The sequence below is a fragment of the Bombina bombina genome, chromosome 5, assembly GCF_027579735.1.
Source record: "Bombina bombina isolate aBomBom1 chromosome 5, aBomBom1.pri, whole genome shotgun sequence".
In the NCBI taxonomy this organism is placed as follows: Eukaryota; Metazoa; Chordata; class Amphibia; order Anura; family Bombinatoridae; genus Bombina; species Bombina bombina.
This window is the reverse complement of record NC_069503.1, coordinates 908887421-908899920: the sequence shown is the minus strand read 5'-3', so window position 1 is coordinate 908899920 and position 12500 is coordinate 908887421. Positions and strand designations below refer to the sequence as shown.

The 12500-nt window shown below is 39.4% G+C and overlaps 1 protein-coding gene across 1 annotated transcript in view; it reads right to left on the bottom strand.

Moving 5' to 3' along the window:
• The window catches only part of CHD7 (chromodomain helicase DNA binding protein 7), a 309908-nt gene that overhangs the window by 135122 nt on the left and 162286 nt on the right, over nucleotides 1–12500 (bottom strand). The window contains 1 exon segment of the mRNA XM_053715068.1: nucleotides 686–824. Coding sequence (XP_053571043.1) covers nucleotides 686–824 — 139 coding nt within the window.

Here is a 12500-nt window from a genome sequence, read left to right as displayed (position 1 = left end):
ATCACATGACTATTTATTATCAATTGACTTGCATGTTAGCCAATTAGTACTTCTCGGGATTGAGCACAATGTTATCTATATTGCCCACAAGAACTAGCAGTCTCCTGTTGTAAAAAGCAAATAAAAAGTCATGTGATAAGAGGGTGTCTGTAGTGGCTTAGAAAGAAGCAGATATTTAGAGGTTTAAAAGTTATAAAGTATATTAATATAACAATGTTGGTTCTGCAAAGCTGGGGAATGGGTAGTAAAGACATTACCTATCTTGTTAAATAATTTTGGTGTAGACTGTCTCTTCAAAGTGACATGAAAGCAAACTATTTTCTTTCATGATCTGGAGTGAGCATACACCGTTTTAAACAACTTTCCAATTTACTTCTATTATCTAATTTACTTTCCCTTTAGATCCTTTGTTTAAAAGCATACCTAGATAGGTTTAGGAGCTAGCTGCTGATTGGAGGCTGCACATATATGCCTCTTGTCATTGGCACACGGATATGTTCAAGCACAATTGATCAAAGTAAATTAGAAAGTTATTTAAAGAAGGATGCTCTATCTGAAAAATGAAAGACAAACAATGCGTGTTTCATGTCCCTTTAAGCTTATCAGATTGTCTTCTACCTTTAACATTTTCATCTATTTGTCCTTAAATGAATGAATCCCACACAAATCTGTAGACAATTATTACCTGTACTCCGGAGTCATCCTCTTCCTCTGGAGGTGGAGACAGTGGTGGGGTTTTTTCTACATCTGGGTTTTCAGCACCTTCAGGTTTCGCCTTTATTACTTTTTTCTTTTGAGCACCGGCATCACCCTCAGTCTTGTTGCTGAAATAAAAAAAATAAGACCGATCTATAAACAAACATGCCAGAATAAAATGCAAATAAAGACCTAAAACAACTTCTCTTTATTTTAACATTAAAGCACCAATATGTGTAAATCTAGGAGGAGTAACCTTGGGAGATCCCCTAAGCTGACCCAACATCCCAGAGACAAACATGCAAGAAAAGACTTCAAGGATTATGAGAGTCAAAATTAAACTTGCAGAATTCAGATAGAACATGCACTTTTAAGACACTTCTATTTTCAAAAAGTTTTTGTTCTCTTAGTATCCATTGTTGAAAAGGAATATGTACATATCCTACACTAGTGGGAGCTAGCTGGTGATTGGTGTCTGCATACACTTGTCTCTTGTGATTGGCTAACTAGATGTTTTCAGCTAGCGCTCAGTAGGAGCATTGCTGCTCCTTCAGCAAAAGATATAAAAAACACTAAGCTGATTTGATAAAGTAAATTGGTTTTTTACATTTGTATGTGCTTTCTGAATCCTGAAAGAAAGGAAAAAAATGAGTTTCATGTCCCTTTATGGTTCAAGATTTCTTTATAAACAACTTATTCTGAGTAGGAAACTGCTACCTTCTCTGCTCATGCCATTATTGGCTCGATTTATCAAGCCTTCTCCTCTCCTACGACTGCAGGTTCTCACAAGGGAACCTGCAGTCAGGATTTATCAAGCAGCGGTCATCCCTACCCTCTTCTCCACCACTTAGGGGGAGAATTTCAATCTCCCCTAGACAGCTCCTGCCTGCGCATGATTGGCTGTGTGAGGGATTGCACACAAGCACAAAATTGCTCTAAATGCAATGATAAATTCCGCCAGCGGACTTCTGCCCGCCAGAGACAAGCTGGGACAGACAGGGCCGCATATGTATGCCCCTGTTCGATAAATCTAGCCCTTTATATATTTATGCACACTGCTGTGTCATCACCAATCACACTGAGCCGAGGAACATTGCTCCAAAGCACAGCTAAACATGCAAGAATAGAACCTTATACTCACTTGCAGCATGTGCAGCTGTCTCACACTAGATCAATACAGAGATCCATGGTGCAGGCATACAGCTACAATATAGATCTATATTTACCTTCAGACTTTATTTCCCTCTGTCTGCGCTAAATGCAATGATGAATTCCGCCAGCGGATTTCTGCCCGCCAGAGACAAGCTGGGACAGACAGGGCCGCATATGTATGCCCCTGTTCGATAAATCTAGCCCTTTATATATTTATGCACACTGCTGTGTCATCACCAATCACACTGAGCCGAGGAACATTGCTCCAAAGCACAGCTAAACATGCAAGAATAGAACCTTATACTCACTTGCAGCATGTGCAGCTGTCTCACACTAGATCAATACAGAGATCCATGGTGCAGGCATACAGCTACAATATAGATCTATATTTACCTTCAGACATTATTTCCCTCTGTCTGTTTCATGGTTTAAGACTAACATTTTTCTTTCATGATTCAGATAGTGCATGACATTTTAATCAACTTTCCAATATACTTCTGTTATCAAATTTTCTTTGTCCCCTTGTTGAAAAGCAGGAGAGTAATCTCAGGAGTGTGCAGAGGTCTAAAGCACTATATGGCAGTAGTTTTGCAATAATCCTACATTTACATAATCAGTACATTTGCAAGAGCACTGGGTAGAAGCAATTTTTCCTGTCATGTACTGTCCCAGAAATGTTCACACTAGCTATCTAGGTATCTCTTAAACAAAGAATACCATGAGATTAAAGCAAATTGGAATCTCTTTGAAAATGTATAGTCTAAATTACAAAGAAAAATGTTAGGTGTCATGTCCCTTTAAAGTCAACAACAATATTGTTAGTTATTGTTTAAAAAGTTATATACCACCTTTACTACCCATTCCCCAGCATTGCACAACCAATTCTTTTTTTAACAGGGTTTTTTTGGGCTTTCTTAAAAGAGCTCAATGCGCATACAAATGCCCTTTTCAGGGCAATGGGTAGTTTAGGATTTTTTAGTGTTAGTCTTTTTTATTTTGGGGTGTTCGGTGGAGGGGGGAGATTACCGTTAGGGGGGACTTTATTTTTAATGTAAAAGAGCCGTTTAACTTAGGGCAATGCCCTACAAAAAGCCCTTTTAAGGGCTATTGGTAGTTTAGCATTAGATTAGGGGGTGTTTTTATTTTTTGGGGGGGTTCATAGTGATTAGGTTTATTTATTTTTTATTTTGGGATAATGTGTATATTTTTTTCTGTAGTTCTATTTTTTATTGTTTGTATTTACAACATAAAGACTGCCCTCTGGGCAGGCTTACCAACTAGTATACTTTATAACATTTAAACATCTAAATTTCTGCCTGTTTAAGCCACTACAGACAGCCTCTTATCACATCCTTTTTTTTGCTTTTCACAACAGGAGACTGCTAGTTCATGTGGGCCATATAGATAACACTGTGCTCAATCCCATGGGTCACACTGCACTAATTGGCTGAAATGCAAGGCAAAAGATAAATAAAATATTCATGTGATCAGGGGGCCGTCTAGGGGCTTAAATACAAGGTAATCACAGATGTAAAAAGTATATTAATATAACTGTGTTGGCTGTGCAAAACTGGGGAATAGGTAATAAAGGGATAAAAGAGAATGAAGAACAAAATTGGAGTTGATTATCCCAATTGCAAAGTTACAACAAAGATCAGTAACTCAATTAAAGCAGTTAAAAATTGTAATTGAGAAGTAGCTTTGTAACTACACTCCTTTAAAAGAACAGAATAATGTGTGAATATGTTTAACACTAATGTAGTAGAACATGTTGCCATCACACTTGTGTTTAAAAGACCACTAAATGCAGTAGATTTGCATAATCAACATGATATAAAGACAATGCAATAGCACTTAGTCTGAACTTTAAATGAGTAGTAGATGTTTTTTTTCTGACAAATATCAGTTATGTCTTTTTCCACTCCCCTTGTATCATATGACTGCCATCAGCCAATCACAAATGCATCTACATTTAGTCCGTTAATTCTTACATGCTCAGGAGTTGGTGTCTCAAAAAGACTGTGCCCCATTTTGTTAGTTAATGAAAGTAAATTGGAAAATTGTTGTTTAAAACTGCATGTTATCTGAATCATGAAAGTTTAATTTTGACTTGAATGTCCCTTCTACATCATATTTAAAAGTACACCTCAGAGGAGCAATATACTTTAGCTTGAGCCACTTCTGATTGGTTGATCCCATGCATTTAACCCCTATCACACTTATGTCGTCATTTTAATTTTGTATCAATTTGTTTCATAAGGATATGGGGGCACAATATTTAAATTCATAACTTGTATACAGTTCAATAAAAAAAATCCTGATTATAAATATAAATACCTGGTTTAACAAATACAGGAAGTCAGGCTCACATTGCCATTAGGAATGACAGTCTAGTATACAGAAAATGTCCCCACCTCAACTTCTTTTAAAGAAGGATTTAATGCTGCAGCTCACTATTTCAAATTAAATGTCTCTGTTGCCATCGGGTTATAGTTCAAAAAAACATGCCTGGCAAGGTTTGACGTGCAGTAGTATAAAATGGAAGTGCAGAATGGCGGCTCATTCAAGACAGCAAATTAAAAACAAAAAATATTTTATACTAAATTGTACTTTACATTTTACTCAAAGGTAAAAGAGTAACTAACAATTTGTAATAAGATATGGCTACATATTTTACAATACAGAGGATCGGTTCTCATTCGATTTATCCTATCTACAGTTATTTTTCCCAGCACTATCTTTTTTGGTTTAGGCAATATTCCTTTCATTTTTGTAATGGTTCATGGGATGTAACTTCTGCATGATTGCGATTCCATTGCTAGTTATAGTGGGAATCCTGCAGGATTAATTTTAGTTACTGTGGTTTTAATAACCAATATGCTGAATTCTGCTGTGGATAGGTTTTATTTTAAAACATAGTATGAGCAGTTGGAGAGCACTCGCACATCTAGATCAGCTTCCCAGGGTGCATGCAAAAATATGAATACAAATAAACAAATGGATTGCACTCACTGGACCTTTTACATTACGTGCCTTTATTTATGACGTTTTGGGGACCATATCCCCTTTCTTCAGAGAGAGAGAGATTATATATATATATATATATATATATATACACATACACATACACACAATAAAACATACGCACAGTGGCTATAAAAAGTCTACACACCCCTGTTAAAATGGCAGGTTTCTGTGATGTAAAAAAATGAGACAAAGATAAATCATTTCAGAACTTTTTCCACCTTTAATGTGACCTATAAACTACACAACTCAAATGAAAAACAAACTGAAATCTTTAAGGTGGAGGAAAGTAAACAAAAAGAACTAAAATATGGCTGCATAAGGGGATTTAACTGTGTTCAGAATTAAGCAATCACATTCAAAATCATGTTAAATAGGAGTCAGTACACACCTGCCATAATTTAAAGTGCCTCTGATTAACCCTGAATAAAGTTCAGCTGTTCTAGTAGGTCTTTCCTGACATTTTCTTTGTCGTGTCCTACACAAAAGCCATGGTCCGCAGAGAGCTTCCAAAGCATCAGAGGGATCTCATTGTTAAAAGGTATGAGTCAGGAGAAGGGTACAAAAGAATTTCCAAGGCATTAGATATACCATGGAACACAGTGAAGACAGTCATCATCAAGTGGAGAACATATGGCACAACAATGACATTACCAAGAACTGGATGTCCCTCCAAAATTGATGAAAATACGAGAAGAAAACTGGTCTGGGAGGCTACCAAGAGGCCTACAGCAACATTAAAGGAGCTGCAGGAATATCTGGCAAGTACTGGCTGTGTAGTACATGTGATAACAATCTCCCGTATTCTTCATATGTTTGGGCTTTGGGGTAGACAGCAAGACGGAAGCCTTTTCTTACAAAGAAAAACATCCAAGCCCAGTTAAATTTAGCAAAAACACATCTGAAGTCTCCCAAAAGCATGTGGAAAAAACATAATTTATGCTTACCTGATAAATTTATTTCTCTTGTAGTGTATCCAGTCCACGGATCATCCATTACTTATGGAATATATTCTCCTTCCCAACAGGAAGTTGCAAGAGTCCACCCACAGCAAAGCTGCTATATAGCTCCTCCCCTAACTGCCATATTCAGTCATTCGACCGAAAACATGCAGAGAAAGGAAAAACCATAGGGTGCAGTGGTGACTGTAGTTCAAATGAAAAAATTACCTGCCTTAAAGTGACAGGGCGGGCCGTGGACTGGATACACTACAAGAGAAATAAATTTATCAGGTAAGCATAAATTATGTTTTCTCTTGTTAAGTGTATCCAGTCCACGGATCATCCATTACTTATGGAATACCAATACCAAAGTTAAAGTACACGGATGATGGGAGGGACAAGGCAGGTACTTAAACGGAAGTTACCACTGCCTGTAAAAAAAAAAAAAAACACCTTTCTCCCAAAAATAGCCTCCGAAGAAGCAAGGTATCAAATTTGTTAAATTTGAAAAAGTATGAAGCGCAGACCAAGACTCCGTCTTGTAAATCTGTTCAACAGAAGCCACATTTAAAAAAGGCCCAAGTGAAAACCACAGCTCTAGTAGAATGAGCTGCAATCCCTTCAGGAGGCTGCTGTCCAGCAGACTCATAAGCTAAATGAATTATGCTTTTTAACCAAAAAGACAGAGAGGCTGCTGAAGTCTTTTGACCTCTCCTCTGTCCAGAATAGACAACAAACAAGGTGAACGTTTGATGAAAACTGTAGTAGCTTGTAAGTAAAACTTTCAAGCACAAACCACGTCCAATATTGTGTAATAGACGTTCCTTCTTTGAGGAAGGATTAGGATACAAGCATGGAACAACTATCTCTTGAGTGATGTTCTTGTTAGATACCACCTTAGGAAAAAAACCCAGGTTGGTACGCAGGACTACTTTATCCGTACGAAGGACCAGATAAGGAGAATCACATTGTAACACAGATAACTTGGAGACTCTACGAGTCGAGGAAATAGCTACCCAAAAGGAACTTTCCAAGATAAAGATTGATATCTATGGAACAAAAAAAAGGTTCAAACGGAACTTCTTGAAGAGCCTTAAGAACCAGGTTTAAGCTCCATGGTGGAGCAAGTTTTAAACACAGGCTTGGATCTAACCAAAGCCTGACCAAATGCCTGAACGTCTAGAATACCTGCCAGACGCTGGTGCAAAAAAATAGACAGAGTAAAAATCTGTCCCTTTTAAGGAATTAGCTGACAACCCTTTTCTCAAAAACATCTTGGAGAAAAGATAATATCCTGGGAATCCAGGCTTTACTCCATGAGTAACCCTTGAATTCATAACAATCAGATATTTACACCATTTCTATGTTCAATTTTCCTAGAGACAGGCTTTCATGTCTGTATTAAGGTATCAATGACTGACTCGGAGAAGCCATGCTTTGATAACATCAAGCGTTCAGTCTCCAGGCAGTCCATCTCAGATTGATTCTATTTAGATGGTTGAAAGGACCCTGAGGTAGAGGGACCTGTCTCAGAAGCATAGACCGTGATGGAAAGGATGACATGTCCACCAGATCTGCATACCAGGTCCTGCGTGGCTACGCAGGCGCTGTCAAAAACACCAAAGCCCTCTCCTGCTTGGTCTTGACCTCCAAAGGAAATCCCACTCCCCCGGAAGAAAAGTCTGACGACTTAGAAAATCCACCTCCCAGTTCTCAACACCTGGGATATGGATAGCTGATAGACAAGAGTGAGTCTCTGTCCAGTGAATTATTGTAAGACTTCTAACATCACTAGGGAACTTCTGTTCCCCCTTGATGGCTGATGTAAGCCACAGTCGTGTATATTGTCCGACCGAGTATGATGTACCTCAGAGTTGCTAACTGAGGCCAAGTCTGAAGAGCATGGAATATCACTCCCAGAATATTTATTAGAAGGAGGGTCTCCTCCTAAGTCCACTATCCCTGAGCCTTCAGGGAGTTCCAGACTGCATCCCAACCTAAAAGGCTGGCATCCATTGTAACAATTGTCCCATCTGACCTGCGGAAGGTCATAACCTTGGACAGATGGACCCGACAGTCACCAGAGAAGAGAATCTCTGGTCTCTTGGTCCAGGTTCAACAGGGGGACAAATCTGTGTAATCCCCGTTCCTCTGACTGAGCATGCATAGTTGCAGCGGTCTGAAATGTAGACGTGCAAACGGTACTATGTCCCTTGCCGCTACCTATTAAGCCGATTTCATTCATGTACTGAGCCACCGAAGGGAGCGGATGGGATGAAAAACACGGCAGAAATTTAGAAACTTTGACAACCTGGACTCAGTCAGGTAAATTTTCATTTCTACAGAATCTATCAGAGTGCCTAGGAGGGAAACCCTTGAGATTGGGGATAGAGAACTCTTTCCTTGTTCACTTTCCACCCATGTGATCTCAGAAATGCCAGTACTAAGTCCGTATGAGACTTGGCAATTTGGATGTTTGACGCCTGTATCAGGATGTCGTCTAACTAAGGGGCCACTTCTATGCCCCGCGGCCTAAGGACCGCCAAAGCGACCCCAGAACCTCCATAAAGATTCTTGGGGCTGTAGATATCCCAAAGGAAAGAGCTACAAACGGGTAATGCCCGTCTAGAAAGGCAAACCTGAAAAACGAAGGTGATCTTTATGCATCACAATGTGAGGATAAGCATCCTTCAAATCCATTGTAGTCCTCTATTGACTCTCCTGGATCATAGTTAAGATGGTACGAATAGATTCCATCTTAAATGACGGAATTCTGAGGAATTTGTTTAAGATCTTTAGATCCAAAATAGGTCTGAAGGTTCCCTCACCTTGGGAACCACAAACAGATTTGAGTAAAAACTCTGTCCCTGTTCCTCTCTTGGAACTGGATGGATCTCGTACACAATGTAAGAATGCCTCCTTCTTTATCTGGTTTGCAGATAATTGTGAAAGGCGAAATCTCCCCTTTTTTTTGGGGGGGGGGAATCTTTGAAATCCAGAAGATATCTCTGGGATATAAATTCCAATGCCTAGGGATCCTGGGCATCTCTTGCCCACGCCAGGGCGAAGAATGAAAGTCTGCCCCCTATAGGATCCGTTACCGGATAGGGGTCCGTTCCTTCATGCTGCCTTAGAGGCAGCAGCAGGCTCCTTGGCCTGCTTATCTTTGTTCCAGGTCCAATTGTCTCCAGACCGCCTTGGACTGAGCAAAAATTCCCTCTTGTTTTGCCTTAGAGGAAGTGGATGCCACACCTGCCCTGAAGTTTTAAAAGGCACGAAAATTAGACCTTTTTTTGGCCCTGATTCCTATCCTGAGGAAGGGCATGACCCATTCCTCCAGTGATATAAGCAATAATCTCCTTCAAACCAGGCCCGAATAGGGTCTGCCCCTTGAAGGGAAGTTAAGTAGCTTATTTATTAAAGTCACGACAGCTGACCATGATATAAGCCATAGCGCTCTGCGCGCCAGTATAGTAAAAAAACAGAATTCTTAGCCGTTAGTCTAGTCAAATGAACAAAGGCATCAGAAAACAAAGGAATTGGCTAGCATAAGCTTGTCAAATATATTCATCCAATGGAGTCGCTAACTGTAAAGCCTCATCAAGAGACTCAACCCAGAATGCCGCAGCAGCAGTGACAGAAACAATGTATGCAAGGGGCTGCAGGATAAAACCCTGTTGAATAAACATTTTTTATCCATTGGATCTAAAAAGCACAACTGTCCTCGCCAGAGGTAGTGGTACGCTTAGCTAGAGTAGAAACTCTTCTCTCCACCTTAGGAACTGTCTGCCAGAAGTCCCGTGTGGTGGTAACTATTAGAAAACATTCTTCTAAAAAATAGGAGGGGAAGAGAACGGCACACCTGGTCTATCCCATTCCTTATTAAAAAAAATTTTTAGTAAACCTCTTTAGGTATTGTAAAAACATCAGTACACACCGGCACTGCATATTATTTATCCAGTCTACACAATTTCTCTGGCCCTGCGATTGTACACATTCATTCAGTGCAGCCAAAGCCTCCCTGAGCAACAAGTGGAGGTTCTCAAGCATAAATTTTAAATGTAGAAATATCAGAATCAGGTTAAATCATCTTCCCTGAGTTAAAAAAATCACCCACAGACTAAGCATATTGTGAGGTAGTATCATACATGGTTCTTATAGCGTCTGTATGCTCTGTATCTACCCCCAGAGCTATCTGCTTTCCTTTAATTTCAGGTAGTCTGACTAATACTGCTGCCAGAGTATTATTCACCACCTTTGCCATGTCTTGTAAAATAAACGCTATGGACGCCCTTGATGTACTTGGCGCCATTTGAGCGTGAGTCGAAGGGTCTGACACGTGGGGAGAGTTAATCGGCATAACTTTCCCCTCGACAGAATCCCCTGGTAAAATAAACGCTATGGGTGCCCTTGATGTACTTGGCGCCATTTGAGCGTGAGTCCCTAAAGCGGGAGTCAAAAGGTCTGACACGTGGGGAGAGTTAGTCGGCATAACTACCCCCACGACAGAATCCTCTGGTGATAATGTTTTTAAAGACAAAAAATTATCTTTATTGTTTAACATGAAATCAGTACATCTGGTACACATTCTAAGATGGGGTTCCACCATGGCTTTAAAACATAATGAACACAGAGCTTCCTCTATGTCAGACATGTTAGAACAGACTAATAATGAGACTAATAAGCTTGGAAAACACTTTAAATCAAGTTAACAAGCAAATATATAAAACGTTACTGTGCCTTTAAGAGAAACAAATTTTGTCAAAATTTGAAAAACAGTGAAAAAAGGCAGTAAAACAAACGACATTTTTACAGTACGTGTAATAAGGTAACAGAGCATTGCACCCACTTGCAAATGGATGATTAACCCCTTAATGCAAAAAAACAGTTCAAAAAAACGACAGACGTTTTTAAAAACAGACACAACAAAACTGCCCCAGCAGAGCTGTGGATTACCTTCCCTATAAACGATTTTGGAACTCTTTTTAGCCCTTTAGAAATGTCCTGTAGTATTCATGGGACTGCTGAGGGAATCTGGATAATTCATTTTGTAATTTTAACTGCGCAAAAAAGCGCTAAATTAGGCCCCTCCCACTCATATTACAACAGTGGGAAGCTTCAGTTAACTGTTTCTATGCAAAATTTAAGCCAGCCATGTGGAAAAAACTTAGGCCCCAATAAGTTTTATCACCAAACATATGTTAAAAACGATTAAACATGCCAGCAAACGTTTTAAAACACATTTTTACAAGAGTATGTATCTCTATTAATAAGCCTGATACCAGTCGCTATCGCTGCATTTAAGGCTTTACTTACATTACTTCGGTATCAGCAGTATTTTCTTAGTCAATTCCATTCCTAGAAAAATATTTTACTGCACATACCTTATCTGCAGGAAAACCTGCACGCCATTCCCCCTCTGAAGTACCTCACTCCTCAGAATGTGTGAGAACAGCAAATGGATCTCAGTTAAGTCTGCTAAGATCATAGAAAAACGCAGGCAGATTCTTCTTCCAAATACTGCCTGAGAAAAACAGCACACTCCGGTGCCATTTAAAAATAACAAACTTTTGATTGAAGAATAAACTAAGTATAAATCACCACAGACTCTCACGACCTATCTATGTTGAGGCTTGCAAGAGAATGACTGAATATGGCAGTTAGGGGAGGAGCTATATAGCAGCTTTGCTGTGGGTGGACTCTTGCAACTTCCTGTTGGGAAGGAGAATATATTCCATAAGTAATGGATGATCCGTGGACTGGATACACTTAACAAGAGAAAAGGTGATATGGTCTGATGAAACCAAGGTTGAACTTTTTGGCAATAATTCCAAAAGATATGTTTGGCGAAAAAACAACACTGCATATCACCAAAAGAACACCATACCCACTGTGAAGCATGGTGGTGGTAGCATCATGCTTTGGGCCTGTTTTTCTTCAGCTGGAACTGGGGCCTTAGTCAAGGTAGAGGGAATTATGAACAGTTCCAAATACCAGTCAATAGTGACACAAAACCTTCAGGCTTCTGCTGGAAAGCTGAACATGAAGAGGAACTTCATCTTTCAGCATGACAACGACCCAAAGCATACATCCAAATCAACAAAGGAATGGCTTCACCAGAAGAAGATTAAAGTTTTGGAATGGCCCAGCCAGAGCCCAGACCTGAATCCAATCGAAAATCTGTGGGGTGATCTGAAGAGGGCTGTGCACAGGAGATGCCCTCACAATCGGACTGATTTGGAGTGTTTTTGCAAAGAAGAGTGGGCAAATCTTGCCATGTCAAGATGTGCCATGCTGATAGGCTCATACCCAAAAATGAGTGCTGTAATAAAATCAAAAGGTGCTCCAACTAAGTATTAGTTTAAAGGGACACTCAAGTCAAAATTAAACTTCATGATTCAGATACAGCATGCAATTTTAAACAACTTTCCAATTTACTAACATTAACAAAATGTGCAGTCTTTTTATATTTACAGTTTTTGAGTCACCAATTCCTACTGAGAATGTGCAAAAATTCACAGCATATACGTATATGCATTTGTGATTGGCTGATGGCTGTCACATGATACAGGGGGAGTGGAAATAGACATAACTTTGCAATTTATTTAACAAAAATCTGCTACTCATTTGAAGTTCAGACTAAGTGCTATTGCATTGTCTTCTCAACATGCATTTGTTGATTATGCA